Source organism: Ambystoma mexicanum, chromosome 6q, assembly GCF_040938575.1.
Source record: "Ambystoma mexicanum isolate Mex_15411 chromosome 6q, UKY_AmexF1_1, whole genome shotgun sequence".
NCBI lineage: Eukaryota > Metazoa > Chordata > Amphibia > Caudata > Ambystomatidae > Ambystoma > Ambystoma mexicanum.
The window spans coordinates 1655056612-1655075102 of record NC_090937.1 but is presented as its reverse complement, the minus strand read 5'-3'; the positions used below and the strand labels follow the sequence as shown (position 1 = coordinate 1655075102).

At 50.9% G+C, this 18491-nt stretch overlaps 1 protein-coding gene across 2 annotated transcripts in view; it reads right to left on the bottom strand.

Annotated features, from left to right (window-relative positions):
• The window catches only part of TTC31 (tetratricopeptide repeat domain 31), a 317092-nt gene that overhangs the window by 149115 nt on the left and 149486 nt on the right, over positions 1-18491 (bottom strand). For both annotated transcript variants that reach the window (XM_069632487.1, XM_069632488.1), the window contains 2 exons: positions 3534-3734; positions 3098-3256 (listed from right to left, as the gene is read on the bottom strand). In XM_069632487.1, coding sequence (XP_069488588.1) covers positions 3098-3256; positions 3534-3734 — 360 coding nt within the window. The remainder of the gene's footprint in view (positions 1-3097; positions 3257-3533; positions 3735-18491) is intronic.

The window sequence follows — 18491 nt, the reverse complement described above, 5'->3', positions numbered from 1 at the left end:
TCGCTTGCTCTACACCGACGGGCGCTCTGACGGTGCGCGTCGTCTGGCGGTTTAGTGATAGCGCCCTTATCTGGGGGTAGCCCAGTCGCTGGTCGCATTTGCGGTTGCGAGGGGGTCTTAAGACTCTTATGGTCTGAGGAGGCCGCCGGTAGGACCTGCGTCTTCGTTGGCGCTAATGCTCTCTTCGTCTTCAACGAGGAAGAGCCATGGGTCGTGTGTTTATGTGAGTGTTTTTTGTGTGCGTCAGTGTCGCCAGGGTGTTCATCCCCATAAGCAGGGCGTGAGCCGAACTTGTCGGGCCGGGGACAGACGACAAGGAGCGTGAACGCTCCTTGGAGAGGTCTACGACTTCAAAACCGACGTCGGGTTATCACATTCCTCATCACTTTCGGCAGCGGCGGGTGATGAATCAGACCTAGACATGGCGTAGGCTGCCCACCTTTTAACCCTGCGGTCTTTTACAGTCTTCGGCTTAAGAAGCTGACAGGCCGCACAGCCGTCTGTGGTCGAGGGGCAAGCAACGGTTACACCGTTTATGCTCGTCTTTCCAGGTAAACTTGCCCTTGCAACGCGGGCAAAACCTAAAGGATGTCCTCTCCATAGCTGAGGAACCGACTGCATGTGACAACAACCCCGAAGGAAAGGGAGGGGAAAGGGAAATGCATTCTCAAAGAGAAACAAATGTCCCACGACCCCACTCTCCCTACTGTATTTGACCAACGAGGCCAGGCCACGTGTTCGGCGAACGCCGAACCTCCTCCGTTGAAGGCACCGCCGTCGGAGATCTTGATTGGCGGTGAACAGCTTCATAGCTACGACGCCGAAGGAGGGATGTAAAAGTAATAATATATTTATAAGTTATTAACGACCAAAGGTCGAACAATGTTTTTGCAATGTCTCTCGAGGAGCTCTGCGTAAAGACGACCAATATCTGGGCGGAAAAAAACAATCTGAGGGACCTCGACGCGTAAGGAATTGTGGGTTCACTGCACGTCACTATAGGGATAGTGTTACAGACACGCCTTGTCGACGTCCCCTTTTTATTATGAAAAACAAAATGCAATACTCTGCAGTGACCACTGGATGTCGGACTATGCACAGCATGTGATTCTAAGCAGATTAACAAACATCAGAACGGCTCTTACTTTCGATGGTGCTCTGGGTAGCACTTCAAACTAGGGTACTCCTGCCACAGACTGCCAAGAGATTGCAACTCAGCAGCAACTCTGCCGCGCTTTGTGCCAGAAAGGGGTTTTTAAGATCAACTCACGAAAACCACTCCTTTCCAAGGTAAGCCAACAAGTGTAACTACTCCCAAGAGACTGCAACTCAGCAGCACTCTGTACAAACTCATTAAAAAGTGGGACACATCAGTAAAGAGAACACTTCCCCTCCCACCCAGCATTAGCCTTTATGCAACACAACAGCATAAGCTGCCAGCTAGGACAACTTTTTTCCATTGGATATCGCTAGGAACAATGCTCCACCACCCTCCTCAGCCCTCCACTCCACACAAATACCTCCCCAAGGAGGGAAGAAGCCACCAGCACTAGAACCCTTCATGGTAATAAGTCTTCCCTCTCTCCTTCAACACCCCACAAATTAGATCACCATCTGACCCCCAATTGAGAGTGTGCCAAGAAGGTTGAAGCCAAGAACTCTCAACCAGTTGGCACTACCTGCAGTCCTAAAGCCCAGTCATTCGGCTGTCTGGGTTCAGACTCAAAGCACACTACCCAGGGATGCTCCCTTGAGAAATAGGGTGAGGGCGTGGGTCAAGCTCTTTGAAAGACTCCTATCAGGGTAACAGCAGACCCCCCACACCACCGGGCCTGCAGGCAGCAGCCAATATCAAGTTTCCATGTAAAGGGCAGAGGCTGCACTTCTAAACACCCACTGTGAAACATTCATCTACACCAGGCCAGTGAGCAAGGGATGCAAGTGGTCCAAAGCAATTAGCAAACATATTTGGGGCAGAGTAGTAATGTGAATTCTTCACGACTTTTGTCATTTCTAGTGACTCTCCAAACCCAATGCGAGTATAGTTCTGGGAGGCACTTGCTGGGAAGTAAGAACACTCAAAGAGTTCACCCGCACCCTGACCCAACCCTGCCCAAGTAGCCACTCACCTTGTCTGCCATAAATGTCCAAGTTTATAGAGATACAGCAGAACGTGGGGATAGGTAGTTGTCTCGGAGATCGATGATGTGGTTTACTATTAATAGGTTATTTAGCAATGTTAGTTTTCAGTAGGAGGGTTCCCACGCCTCTGCTAATTTTTTACCACTTGGGGAGGCTAAATCTAAACGACACCAGGTAATCAGATGTGGCCTGCTCAGCTTCACCTCAGTGATGAGGCCAAACAAGGCTGAGACGCACTTCTTTGGTTGCTGATGGTACTCTTGCTCAGAGTTGAGTTGCCTAGCATTTTGGCGCTGACTGCCCCTGTGGGTCGGGCCAGATGGTTATTTCTCTTCTGTAAAGGGTACAGTATGCCAATACGTGGGTGCAGACCCTCCAGAGTTCAATACGTCCCTTAGGGAAGGTTATTTGAACCGTGTCGACTCTCAGTTGAGGGGATCCCACACATTTCTAGAATGGTAGAAGACACCTGAGAACTGTTATTAGGCCACCATGAAACTGTACCAAAAGGTTGTCGACTGCATGAGCACCTTTGGACAAGGCGAGAAGTGATACTGGCACCCCCAAGAAGCAGCAGCCAGCGCTGGAACAGCATGGCTCATAAGGAAGCTTCCAAGTTCAGGCCTGTGCCCGCCTGTAGAGCCACCCATGAAGAAGCAGCTGCTGCAGGGCACCGCCAGGAGTCCTGCAGACTCACCAAATTCATCCTGTGCTCGCTGTTGCAGGTAACTTGATGAACCTCACCACATTTCATTAATAATTATTATTCAACGGCATTTCATAACTCCTTCGTTTCAATCCCCCGTCACCTGATGACACCCAGCCTCCCACAAACACCTCACTGCATACAGTGACCAATTCCCCTTCAACAATTTCCGGGCCCCAAACCTTCACTCCCACTAAATGTTTCAAGTCAATGTCTACTAAACACGTTAACAAAAGCCGGAGAACATACATTTTTATTCGGCTCAGCCTTCTTCTCCTGTAATTTCTCTGGTACTTTTTCTGCTAATTTTCTTTGTTTTTTAATTATTTTCTCCTTCTCTACTTTTGGTTTACTTTCTACTTTACGCCAAACTTCATTAACGAAGGTGCTGCTCATATCCAACTCGTCCTAGGAGAAGAAACAAGTAAATGTTAGCTGGGAAACAAGGGAAACAAGGTAGAGGCCACAGCACAGGGTAATAACAGACTGCCAAATTTCCTTAGTGGTGTCATTTCCATTTCCTTTTATATTGCTCTACATGCCTGTAGCGCCTGAGAGGGTACTTCTAACAAACAAAATTGGCAGACGCAGTGTTTAAAAGTGTAAACCGTGAATGGTCAGATTGCCGCTGTGGTGCAGCTTTGCATAGTTCTATGAGCAGAAGCCGCCGCCTTCATATACGTACCTCCTGCTCCTCTACGTCCACGTCATCCTCGCTTTCCACCGAATACTCGCTGCAAGTTGATTCCGCTTGAGGGGGAGCCTCGACTACCACGTTGTTCTTAGACTGGTCTTCTGGAGGCCCGTTCCCCAAAGACATACCACCACTTTGCTTCTTCTCTACCTCCAACTCCTTTATAGAACTAGCATCCCCGGAACCTTTCTCCTAAGGGGCAGCAGAAAATTAGACCGTCAGATTTTGCAACACGATTGGGAGCACAAACATCAAGAGCTTTACATAGCAGTAGCAAGCATTGCAATGTCCGCATTTGGTGAGTGGGGAGTAGCGGCTGGTGAATTTCTTAACAGGGGGGTGTAAATATTTATCCCAGATAGGGCCGAGCGGCCAAGTGTAGCAAGGGAGGCCACACCATTTTTAAAAAAAATAACAGGTGAAAATGGATCATTTTAGAGCACACATTTTAGAAAAATTGGGTAAAAAGCCAAACAGTTAGCAATTGGTTTTGTAGGGTAACTCGTACATAAATCCAATAGATGCAAGTCACCAACAGGGCACAGGAGCATTTCTCCAACACATTTTCCCACAACATGTGCCAGTGTAAAACCTTCCCACTGGCTGCGCCCATACATGTCCATGCTGACTGCACCAGTATACCCTACTATTCCCATACAAGATCATACTCATGTTCTCTTTGTGCATAATGCCAGTAATGATAAAAGAAAACAGGTCCATTTTGGTTCTGCCAATATATGGCAGCATCTCCAGCTAAGGGGGGTGGGGGGTGGGCACCCCCCCTTTGTATTAGTCAATATTCTTAATGATAATCCTTAGAGTTATCAGAGCACATCTTGAGACCTAGGCACGAGGGTATGAATTACTGAAGAAAGAACTAGTACGCAATCTAGTTCTAGGCGGGCTCCCGTACGGCTCAATGGAGCTGCAGTAGGTTCAACTGTCACGTCGCCTAGCAACGGCATGTGAACGCCGCACTAACGCCGGTTTCCAACTAATGGACCTCAAGCTAAATGAGTAGATTGAATTATTGACATTCATTCCATACAGTTAATAACTTCAAACGACGCAGACACCACCTACAGGCAGGCAAATCTGCCCCTATCGTTACAAGTTTAATAATACAATACAGCTGTGGTCTTTTAGACACCGTGGTGATTAGAATGTCTTCCAGACATAGGTAAGCTTTGGCCACACGGCCGCACCATCTGGTAAAATTAGAGCAGACCAAGTGTGCACTGGCTGACCTTGGGAGCAGAGCCACTTTCAACGTTCTCTAACCTTTCCCAGTGGATCATATTTCTCGATTTTCTTACGCTACTTGACTACCTTAACAGTACGTTTGAAATTATAATTTTTTACAACTAATAACTCGATGTAAATTTACAATTTTCTGAATGTGCCGGTTGTGATTTTTCACAATGGAATGTATCTGTATTAGTATCTGTTTTTTTCAAAAATGTTGATGGATGTCCGGATAACTAAATACTATGAATGAATATTAATGTACACAGTGCCCTAGCCCCGAAGACGGACTCGGTCCGAAATCCATCAACCACGGTTAGTCGCAATGACTCTTTGGATGCTCTTTTGCCTTCAAGCAATTAAAGACTGGAACCACTACATAAATCCACAATGTTCCCTGCTTTTACTTTACTGGCATACGAGATAAGCAGATACTATGACAGTGCAACCTACTGCAGCTCCATAGGAGAGCCGAGCGTGAGCACACCTAGAACTAGATTAGGTTCTAGTTCTTTCTTATCTCCACATAAGAACATACCCCAGACCTGGCTGTACTAAAATGCCAGTAGAGCTACATGATAACACTTCTTATGCTCGCTTTACCAACGATGCCCAATACAAAATGACATACCACAATACGAAAGGAGTGAAATGGCTGCATTGAAATGCCGGTCTAGCTACATAACACTTATTTTACCATAAGGTGCCAATACAAAAAGTCCTGCCACAGTAAGAATACCACTCGGCTTGCTTTACCAAAAGCAATTTACAATTCAAATGGGGATGCCTCAGTAAGAAATGGCTAAACAGACTGCATTAAAATACAAGTCTGGCTACATGGTAACACTTACGCTTGCTTCATCAACCATTCACGGTAAAAAAAACAAATAGCATGCCTGCTCCATGGTGTGCCAGTGGCTTGCAGCCACACAATCACAATAGTGATGAATTCAATTGTGTGCGTTTGCGAGGTGCTGGGGGCACTGGAGTACAGCTTTGTTTACTGCCCATCTATCAGATGGCCAGTGGAGAAATTACACCTGTCGCCCTGGGGCCTGAGCTCCTCACATGCACACAATCAATGCACTGGGGGCCAAGGGGCAGAGATGGTATATTTTACTGGACATCTAATAGATGTCCAGTTAAAAAGGTTTTAAAAAAGACCGTTCCTGTCCCCCTGGCCCTCACAGCACCTCAGACAGCTGATTTTGGCCAGTGGGGAGGGGGTTTGTGCAAACCTCCTACCCCCACTCGCCAAAATCCTCAGACCAGCACAAACACACACAACAGACACAGCAAGCACTCACTGTCTCAATCACGAGCACCCATCATGCTCTCATAACAAGCATACATGCAGTCATACACATTAATAAACGAACATACAAACACATTTACACAACATACACAGAAAAAGCACCTACACCAGCATCCATCATACATTCACCTAACACAAGCATATACACAAAAAAAATATGAACATAACTAAACGTACCTTCTACCGCAAGTCTGGGGGTTCCAGTGCTCCAGGTCCCTGCAAGCATGAACAGGAAGAGGTTTCCTGGTCCTGCACATGCGTGCAAGGGGCACGACCATGGATCCAGATAGCCTCACTCCAGCCGGCAGGCGCCTTTTTGTTATTAAATTAAATGCGCCCACTCTCGCGGGCGCATGAAACAATAGGGTGCGGCTGTATTCAGATGATTACCTCCTGCTCCGATGCAGGAGCGAGGCAGGCGGTTTTCATTGGAATAGGGCGGTCGTGCATTACCATGAGCGCCCTATTCCAGTGATTAATGCCCTGCCAGGTGCAGGAGAGGGGTGTTAGAAATAATAAAAATGGGTGCTCATGCCACTTGTGCTTTAGAGCAGCGGCGCGCAGGGAAGGGTGGGCAATTCTGTTTTAAATCGGCCAAGGGCGTGGCTGCCGCCAAGGACGGCCCTGCCTGCCTGCTCCGTCAGTGAGGCGGCGCAGGTATGCCCCCTTGCACATACAGACGTGCACTCCCCAGCCAGTATTTCAAAGGAGGCATGCCAGGCTGGAAAAGCAAACGCCCAGCATGGCATGGCATGGCTCATTGACCATTGAACCACGTTTGCCTTTCACAGTTAAGGGCACTCCCTAAACTGAAAAAACTGCTCGAGTGCTCGGATTGGACTGGGCTGCTCCTCCATAATAGATGAGGAGCCAAATACTGGTGGGGTCGATACCCCCTCACCCGTCATGTACGAGCCACCCCTATAAACAGGTTGTAAACCAGGAAAATGTGGGCTACAGCAATAACTAAGGAAAGGTCAAGTTGCATCATGTGTAAAAAAATAATTATTACAAAACACACTAAAGGACAAAATGTAGATGTAGCAATTGACCAGCCTCCGTGCGAATGTTTTAGGGTGCAACCACATGTACAAAACAATGCATAGAACAGGTGACCATATTCCTGCACTACGACCGTTGTGGCACGTGCAGTGTCCAGTACATGCACAGCAAATAACTGCAATGAACGCTTCCTTTCTGCAGGGACCACGCTTCCGCCCATGCAGCGGTCTTCATGCCGCCGCAGCGGCGAGTACGGAGAGCATCCCTGCCATGACTGTTCGTGGGGAAGTGTTCCTCTACCGTCTCATTTTATGGGTCCTCGAAACATGGATTTTACACCCCTTTGGCTTTTTAGAAAGCCCCAGTTTTAATAACTTGTGCAAGCGTGATTAGAAATGTTGGTGGTAGACGGCAAATCCTTGCGAGGTGGCTGGTTACTCCCAGCAATAATCAGTGCTGGTCATTGGGCCGGCTCTCGGCGGATCCGAGATCCGGCACCAGATGTGTAGCCGGATCTCGGGATCCGGCCAGAGTCAGCCGCCCAAGCCCATGAACCGCGCTGGAAAAAAGAAAGAAGAAAAAAAAAAGCGTCCGCGGCGGCAGCATTGCCGTTTACCGCGGCTTTGGCACTGATGTGTAATGCACAATGCTCGCTACATGTACAACTGAAGGGAATCAGTTGTACATGTAGCGAGCATTGTGCTTTATACGTCAGAGCCGCGTAAAAGGCAATGCTGCCCTCGGGGGCGATTTTTTTTTTGGAACAAAATGAGCCAGGGCTCATCAAGAGGGCCTGGGCTAACTGCAGGGGTCCTGCTGGCCCATTAGGCCACGCCCCCCTGAAGAGCCCCGGCTCAATGGGCTACTGGCACCCGTCAGGCAGCCTTTTGTAGTGATCAACACCCTCTCCCCACGGGAGAGGGTGTTGATCTCTGCATTTATTTTCTATTGGGTTGCCTGGCAGGGAACAGCGCCTCGCCTATTCAGCCTTAATAGTGGCGCTTCCCCTCGGCAGCTGGGGAGGGGCAGCGTCGCCATTAAGGCTGAAGAGGTGAAGCTGCTGGAAGCTGAGGCCGTTTTCCTGAAGACTGAAACTTCAGGAGAACGGCCTCAGCTTCCAGCGGCCTCACGTTTCTCTCCACAATGGTGGCACCGGCCCACGGGCATCTCCTGCTTAAAGGGATGCCTCGCAGGTGCGGCGCCACCATTATGGCTGAAAGGCATTTTTTTTTCTGGAGCCTAAAGCTTTCGCACACGAGCGAGAGCTTCAGGCTTCGGAAAAAAAGCCTTTTCTTGTAGTGGCCGGGGCTGGCAGCGGAGATTAGTGGGCCCCACAGGACCCCGCCTCAGATTGAAATTTCGGAGCCTGCCGGGGCAGAGCCCCGGCAGGCCCCGTCCCACTTAAAGCCCCGGCCGGTGGTAAAAGGCAACGTTGCCTTTGTGGGCACTTTTTTTTAAAAAAGTATTTATCTGATCGGATGGCCACTACCAACCCCGCCCCCTCTAGACCACGCCCCCTCTTCCCCCAACTCCTCCCCTACCCGCATTTGTGAGATCACCCACCACATTTTTTCCATTTCCACCACTGGCAATAATCATACCGCAAAAAAAAAATGCTAGAAAAAGTCGAAAGCATGGAACCTTTCTCGCACCAGCAACTCCGCCCCCAAATCCCTCCTACCTAGGGGCCTCTGTCAATCCTGCCCATGGGGCCCTCGGCCTTCAATCTACCACTAAGTGGGGGCAGAGAAACCAGGTGCGATTCCATTGGCCAAAAGGAATATCGAAGGGGCGCAAATGAAATGCGGCAAGCTGCATGAATTGGCAGCCTCCGCACGCTGCTGCGACGGACCACGGCGTGCTCGTGGGGGGTCTTAATGGCTCCGTCTAGGGTGGGGAGGGGTGGGCACTTACTTGAAGCACTACTTTGGTAAAGTCATTTGACGCCGTGGAATCAGACGGGCACTCTCGGTTTCCTTCTAAGTTACACGGATAGACACTCCCTCAAAGCTGACGCCCAGAAAACTGGTTTTCCAACATGTGCCCGGCAATGCCGCGTGCGGCCGCGAGATGGCAGGAGTACACAGAGGATGGGGAGTCTGCACAATAGATGGCAGGAGTACACAGGATGGGGAGTCTGCACAATAGATGGCAGGAGTACACAGGATGGGGAGTCTGCACAATAGATGGCAGGAGTACACAGGATGGGGAGTCTGCACAATAGATGGCAGGAGTACACAGAGGATGGGGAGTCTGCACAATAGATGGCAGGAGAACACAGGATGGGAGTCTGCACAATAGATGGCAGGAGTACACAGGATGGGGAGTCTGCAGAATAGATGGCAGGAGTGCACCGAGGATGGGGAGTCTACACAATAGATGGCAGGAGTCCACAGTATGGGGAGTCTGCACAATAGATGGCAGGAGTACACAGAGGATGGGAGTCTGCACAATAGATGGCAGGAGTACACAGGATGGGAGTCTGCACAATAGATGGCAGGAGTACACAGAGGATGGGGAGTCTGCACAATAGATGGCAGGAGTACACAGGATGGGGAGTCTGCACAATAGATGGCAGGAGTACACAGAGGATGGGAGTCTGCACAATAGATGGCAGGAGTACACAGGATGGGGAGTCTGCAGAATAGATGGCAGGAGTGCACCGAGGATGGGGAGTCTACACAATAGATGGCAGGAGTACACAGAGGATGGGAGTCTGCACAATAGATGGCAGGAGTACACAGAGGATGGGGAGTCTGCAGAGTCTGCACAATAGATGGCTGGAGTACACAGAGGATGGGGAGCACAATAGATGGCAGGAGTACACAGAGGATGGGGAGTCTGCACAATAGATGGCAGGAGTACACAGAGGATGGGGAGTCTGCAGAATAGATGGCAGGAGTACACAGATGATGGGGAGTCTGCACAATAGATGGCAGGAGTACACAGAGGATGGGGAGTCTGCAGAGTCTGCACAATAGATGGCTGGAGTACACAGAGGATGGGGAGCACAATAGATGGCAGGAGTACACAGAGGATGGGGAGTCTGCAGAATAGATGGCAGGAGTACACAGAGGATGGGGAGTCTGCACAATAGATGGCAGGAGTACACAGAGGATGGGGAGTCTGCAGAATAGATGGCAGGAGTACACAGAGGATGGGACAATAGATGGCAGGAGTACACAGGATGGGAGTCTGCACAATAGATGGCAGGAGTACACAGAGGATGGGAGTCCGCACAATAGATGGCAGGAGTACACAGAGGATGGGGAGTCTGCACAATAGATGGCAGGAGTACAGAGAGGGTGGGGAGTCTGCACAATAGATGGCAGGAGTACACACAGGATGGGGAGTCTGCACAATAGATGGCAGGAGTACACAGGATGGGGAGTCTGCACAATAGATGGCAGGAGTACACAGAGGATGGGGAGTCTGCACAATAGATGGCAGGAGTACACAGAGGATGGGGAGTCTGCACAATAGATGGCAGGAGTACACAGAGGATGGGGAGTCTGCACAATAGATGGCAGGAGTACACAGAGGATGGGGAGTCTGCACAATAGATGGCAGGAGTACACAGGATGGGGAGTCTGCACAATAGATGGCAGGAGTGCACAGGATGGGGAGTCTGCACAATAGATGGCAGGAGTACACAGAGGATGGGGAGTCTGCAGAGTCTGCACAATAGATGGCTGGAGTACACAGAGGATGGGGAGTGTACACAGAGGATGGGGAGTCTGCAGAGTCTGCACAATAGATGGCAGGAGTACACAGAGGATGGGGAGTCTGCAGAATAGATGGCAGGAGTACACACAGGATGGGGAGTCTGCACAATAGATGGCAGGAGTACACAGAGGATGGGGAGTCTGCACAATAGATGGCAGGAGTACACAGGGGATGGGGAGTCTGCACAATAGATGGCAGGAGTACACAGGGGATGGGGAGTCTGCACAATAGATGGCAGGAGTACACAGAGGATGGGGAGTCTGCACAATAGATGGCAGGAGTACACAGAGGATGGGAGTCTGCACAATAGATGGCAGGAGTACACAGAGGATGGGGAGTCTGCACAATAGATGGCAGGAGTACACAGAGGATGGGGAGTCTGCACAATAGATGGCAGGAGTACACAGAGGATGGGGAGTCTGCACAATAGATGGCAGGAGTACACAGAGGATGGGAGTCTGCACAATAGATGGCAGGAGTACACAGAGGATGGGACAATAGATGGCAGGAGTACACAGAGGATGGGGAGTCTGCACAATAGATGGCTGGAGTATACAGGATGGGGAGTCTGCACAATAGATGGCTGGAGTACACAGAGGATGGGGAGTCTGCACAATAGATGGCTGGGGTACACAGAGGAGATGGGGAGTGTACACAGAGGATGGGGAGTCTGCAGAGTCTGCACAATAGATGGCAGGAGTACACAGAGGATGGGGAGTCTGCACAATAGATGGCAGGAGTACACAGAGGATGGGGAGTCTGCACAATAGATGGCTGGAGTACACAGAGGATGGGGAGTGTACACAGAGGATGAGGAGTCTGCAGAGTCTGCACAATAGATGGCAGGAGTACACAGGACGGGAGTCTGCACAATAGATGGCAGGAGTACACAGGATGGGGAGTCTGCACAATAGATGGCAGGAGTACACAGAGGATGGGGAGTCTGCACAATAGATGGCAGGAGTACACAGAGGATGGGGAGTCTGCACAATAGATGGCAGGAGTACGCAGAGGATGGGGAGTCTGCACAATAGAAGGCAGGAGTACACAGAGGATGGGGAGTCTGCACAATAGATGGCAGGAGTACACAGAGGATGGGACAATAGATGGCAGGAGTACACAGAGGATGGGGAGTCTGCACAATAGATGGCAGGAGTACACAGAGGATGGGGAGTCTGCAGAGTCTGCACAATAGATGGCAGGAGTACACAGAGGATGGGGAGTCTGCAGAGTCTGCACAATAGATGGCAGGAGTACACAGAGGATGGGGAGTCTGCACAATAGATGGCAGCAGTACAGAGGATGGGGAGTCTACACAATAGATGGCAGGAGTGCACCGAGGATGGGGAGTCTGCACAATAGATGGCAGGAGTACACAGAGGGTGGGGAGTCTGCACAATAGATGGCAGGAGTACACAGAGGATGGGGAGTCTGCACAATAGATGGCAGGAGAACACAGAGGATGGGGAGTGTACACAGAGGATGTGGAGTCTGCACAATAGATGGCAGGAGTACACAGAGGATGGGGAGTCTGCAGAGTCTGCACAATAGATGGCTGGAGTACACAGAGGATGGGAGTCTGCACAATAGATGGCAGGAGTACAGCGAGGGTGGGGAGTCTGCACAATAGATGGCATGAGTACAGCGAGGGTGGGGAGTCTGCACAATAGATGGCAGGAGTACACAGAGGATGGGGAGTCTGCACAATAGATGGCAGGAGTACACAGAGGATGGGGAGTCTGCAGAATAGATGGCAGGAGTACACAGAGGATGGGGAGTGTACACAGAGGATGGGGAGTCTGCACAATAGATGGCAGGAGTACACAGAGGATGGGGAGTCTGCACAATAGATGGCAGGAGTACACAGAGGATGGGGAGTCTGCACAATAGATGGCAGGAGTACACAGAGGATGGGGAGTCTGCACAATAGATGGCAGGAGTACACAGGGGATGGGGAGTCTGCACAATAGATGGCAGGAGTACACAGGGGATGGGGAGTCTGCACAATAGATGGCAGGAGTACACAGAGGATGGGGAGTCTGCACAATAGATGGCAGGAGTACACAGAGGATGGGAGTCTGCACAATAGATGGCAGGAGTACACAGAGGATGGGGAGTCTGCACAATAGATGGCAGGAGTACACAGAGGATGGGGAGTCTGCACAATAGATGGCAGGAGTACACAGAGGATGGGGAGTCTGCACAATAGATGGCAGGAGTACACAGAGGATGGGGAGTCTGCACAATAGATGGCAGGAGTACACAGAGGATGGGAGTCTGCACAATAGATGGCAGGAGTACACAGAGGATGGGACAATAGATGGCAGGAGTACACAGAGGATGGGGAGTCTGCACAATAGATGGCAGGAGTACACAGGATGGGGAGTCTGCACAATAGATGGCTGGAGTACACAGGATGGGGAGTCTGCACAATAGATGGCTGGAGTACACAGAGGATGGGGAGTCTGCACAATAGATGGCTGGGGTACACAGAGGAGATGGGGAGTGTACACAGAGGATGGGGAGTCTGCAGAGTCTGCACAATAGATGGCAGGAGTACACAGAGGATGGGGAGTCTGCACAATAGATGGCAGGAGTACACAGAGGATGGGGAGTCTGCACAATAGATGGCTGGAGTACACAGAGGATGGGGAGTGTACACAGAGGATGGGGAGTCTGCAGAGTCTGCACAATAGATGGCAGGAGTACACAGGACGGGAGTCTGCACAATAGATGGCAGGAGTACACAGGATGGGGAGTCTGCACAATAGATGGCAGGAGTACACAGAGGATGGGGAGTCTGCACAATAGATGGCAGGAGTACACAGAGGATGGGGAGTCTGCACAATAGATGGCAGGAGTACGCAGAGGATGGGGAGTCTGCACAATTGAAGGCAGGAGTACACAGAGGATGGGGAGTCTGCACAATAGATGGCAGGAGTACACAGAGGATGGGACAATAGATGGCAGGAGTACACAGAGGATGGGGAGTCTGCACAATAGATGGCAGGAGTACACAGAGGATGGGGAGTCTGCAGAGTCTGCACAATAGATGGCTGGAGTACACAGAGGATGGGGAGCACAATAGATGGCAGGAGTACACAGAGGATGGGGAGTCTGCACAATAGATGGCAGGAGTACACAGAGGATGGGGAGTCTGCACAATAGATGGCAGGAGTACACAGAGGATGGGGAGTCTGCACAATAGATGGCTGGAGTAAACAGGATGGGGAGTCTGCACAATAGATGGCTGGAGTACACAGAGGAGATGGGGAGTGTACACAGAGGATGGGGAGTCTGCAGAGTCTGCACAATAGATGGCAGGAGTACACAGAGGATGGGGAGTCTGCACAATAGATGGCAGGAGTACACAGAGGATGGGGAGTGTACACAGAGGATGGGGAGTCTGCAGAGTCTGCACAATAGATGGCAGGAGTACACAGGACGGGAGTCTGCACAATAGATGGCAGGAGTACATAGGATGGGGAGTCTGCACAATAGATGGCAGGAGTACACAGAGGATGGGGAGTCTGCACAATAGATGGCAGGAGTACACAGAGGATGGGGAATCTGCACAATAGATGGCAGCAGTACATAGAGGATGGGGAGTCTACACAATAGATGGCAGGAGTGCACCGAGGATGGGGAGTCTGCACAATAGATGGCAGGAGTACACAGAGGGTGGGGAGTCTGCACAATAGACGGCAGGAGTACACAGAGGATGGGGAGTCTGCACAATAGATGGCAGGAGAACACAGAGGATGGGGAGTGTACACAGAGGATGTGGAGTCTGCACAATAGATGGCAGGAGTACACAGAGGATGGGGAGTCTGCAGAGTCTGCACAATAGATGGCTGGAGTACACAGAGGATGGGAGTCTGCACAATAGATGGCAGGAGTACAGCGAGGGTGGGGAGTCTGCACAATAGATGGCAGGAGTACAGCGAGGGTGGGGAGTCTGCACAATAGATGGCAGGAGTACACAGAGGATGGGAGTCTGCACAATAGATGGCAGGAGTACACAGAGGATGGGAGTCTGCACAATAGATGGCAGGAGTACAGAGAGGGTGGGGAGTCTGCACAATAGATGGCAGGAGTACACAGAGGATGGGAGTCTGCGCAATAGATGGCAGGAGTACACAGAGGATGGGACAATAGATGGCAGGAGTACACAGAGGATGGGAGTCTGCACAATAGATGGCAGGAGTACACAGATGATGGGAGTCTGCACAATAGATGGCAGGAGTACACATAGGATGGGGAGTCTGCACAATAGATGGCAGAGTACACAGAGGATGGGAGTCTGCACAATAGATGGCAGGAGTACACAGAGGATGGGGAGTCTGCACAATAGATGGTACTACAGAGGATGGGGAGTCTGCACAATAGATGGCAGGAGTACACAGAGGATGGGGAGTCTGCACAATAGATGCTACTACAGAGGATGGGGAGTCTGCACAATAGATGGCAGGAGTACACAGAGGAGGGGAGTCTGCACAATAGATGGTACTACAGAGGATGGGGAGTCTGCACAATAGAAGGCTGGAGTACACTGAGGATGGGAGTCTGCACAATAGATGGTACTACAGAGGATGGGGAGTCTGCACAATAGAAGGCAGGAGTACACAGAGGATGGGAGTCTGCACAATAGATGGCAGGAGTACACAGAGGATGGGGAGTCTGCACAATAGATGGCAGGAGTACACAGAGGATGGGACAATAGATGGCAGGAGTACACAGAGGATGGGGAGTCTGCACAATAGATGGCAGGAGTACACAGAGGATGGGGAGTCTGCACAATAGATGGCAGGAGTACACAGAGGGTGGGGAGTCTGCACAATAGATGGCAGGAGTACACAGAGGGTGGGGAGTCTGCACAATAGATGGCAGGAGTACGCAGAGGGTGGGGAGTCTGCACAATAGATGGCAGGAGTACGCAGAGGGTGGGGAGTCTGCGGAGTCTGCACAATAGATGGCAGGAGTACACAGAGGATGGGACAATAGATGGCAGGAGTACACAGAGGATGGGGAGTCTGCACAATAGATGGCAGGAGTACACAGAGGATGGGAGTCTGCACAATAGATGGCAGGAGTACACAGGATGGGGAGTCTGCAGAATAGATGGCAGGAGTGCACCGAGGATGGGGAGTCTACACAATAGATGGCAGGAGTACACAGAGGATGGGAGTCTGCACAATAGATGGCAGGAGTACACAGAGGATGGGGAGTCTGCAGAGTCTGCACAATAGATGGCTGGAGTACACAGAGGATGGGGAGCACAATAGATGGCAGGAGTACACAGAGGATGGGGAGTCTGCACAATAGATGGCAGGAGTACACAGAGGATGGGGAGTCTGCAGAATAGATGGCAGGAGTACACAGAGGATGGGGAGTCTGCACAATAGATGGCAGGAGTACACAGAGGATGGGGAGTCTGCAGAGTCTGCACAATAGATGGCTGGAGTACACAGAGGATGGGGAGCACAATAGATGGCAGGAGTACACAGAGGATGGGGAGTCTGCAGAATAGATGGCAGGAGTACACAGAGGATGGGGAGTCTGCACAATAGATGGCAGGAGTACACAGAGGATGGGGAGTCTGCACAATAGATGGCAGGAGTACACAGAGGATGGGGAGTCTGCAGAATAGATGGCAGGAGTACACAGAGGATGGGACAATAGATGGCAGGAGTACACAGGATGGGAGTCTGCACAATAGATGGCAGGAGTACACAGAGGATGGGAGTCCGCACAATAGATGGCAGGAGTACACAGAGGATGGGGAGTCTGCACAATAGATGGCAGGAGTACAGAGAGGGTGGGGAGTCTGCACAATAGATGGCAGGAGTACACACAGGATGGGGAGTCTGCACAATAGATGGCAGGAGTACACAGGATGGGGAGTCTGCACAATAGATGGCAGGAGTACACAGGATGGGGAGTCTGCACAATAGATGGCAGGAGTACACAGAGGATGGGGAGTCTGCACAATAGATGGCAGGAGTACGCAGAGGATGGGGAGTCTGCACAATAGATGGCAGGAGTACACAGGATGGGGAGTCTGCACAATAGATGGCAGGAGTACACAGGATGGGGAGTCTGCACAATAGATGGCAGGAGTACACAGAGGATGGGGAGTCTGCAGAGTCTGCACAATAGATGGCTGGAGTACACAGAGGATGGGGAGTGTACACAGAGGATGGGGAGTCTGCAGAGTCTGCACAATAGATGGCAGGAGTACACAGAGGATGGGGAGTCTGCAGAATAGATGGCAGGAGTACACACAGGATGGGGAGTCTGCACAATAGATGGCAGGAGTACACAGAGGATGGGGAGTCTGCACAATAGATGGCAGGAGTACACAGAGGATGGGGAGTCTGCACAATAGATGGCAGGAGTACACAGAGGATGGGGAGTCTGCACAATAGATGGCAGGAGTACACAGAGGATGGGGAGTGTACACAGAGGATGGGGAGTCTGCACAATAGATGGCAGGAGTACACAGAGGATGGGGAGTCTGCACAATAGATGGCAGGAGTACACAGAGGATGGGGAGTCTGCACAATAGATGGCAGGAGTACACAGGGGATGGGGAGTCTGCACAATAGATGGCAGGAGTACACAGGGGATGGGGAGTCTGCACAATAGATGGCAGGAGTACACAGAGGATGGGGAGTCTGCACAATAGATGGCAGGAGTACACAGAGGATGGGAGTCTGCACAATAGATGGCAGGAGTACACAGAGGATGGGGAGTCTGCACAATAGATGGCAGGAGTACACAGAGGATGGGGAGTCTGCACAATAGATGGCAGGAGTACACAGAGGATGGGGAGTCTGCACAATAGATGGCAGGAGTACACAGAGGATGGGGAGTCTGCACAATAGATGGCAGGAGTACACAGAGGATGGGAGTCTGCACAATAGATGGCAGGAGTACACAGAGGATGGGACAATAGATGGCAGGAGTACACAGAGGATGGGGAGTCTGCACAATAGATGGCAGGAGTACACAGAGGATGGGGAGTCTGCACAATAGATGGCTGGAGTAAACAGGATGGGGAGTCTGCACAATAGATGGCTGGAGTACACAGAGGATGGGGAGTCTGCACAATAGATGGCTGGAGTACACAGAGGAGATGGGGAGTGTACACAGAGGATGGGGAGTCTGCAGAGTCTGCACAATAGATGGCAGGAGTACACAGAGGATGGGGAGTCTGCACAATAGATGGCAGGAGTACACAGAGGATGGGGAGTGTACACAGAGGATGGGGAGTCTGCAGAGTCTGCACAATAGATGGCAGGAGTACACAGGACGGGAGTCTGCACAATAGATGGCAGGAGTACACAGGATGGGGAGTCTGCACAATAGATGGCAGGAGTACACAGAGGATGGGGAGTCTGCACAATAGATGGCAGGAGTACACAGAGGATGGGGAATCTGCACAATAGATGGCAGGAGTACGCAGAGGATGGGGAGTCTGCACAATAGAAGGCAGGAGTACACAGAGGATGGGGAGTCTGCACAATAGATGGCAGGAGTACACAGAGGATGGGACAATAGATGGCAGGAGTACACAGAGGATGGGGAGTCTGCACAATAGATGGCAGGAGTACACAGAGGATGGGGAGTCTGCAGAGTCTGCACAATAGATGGCAGGA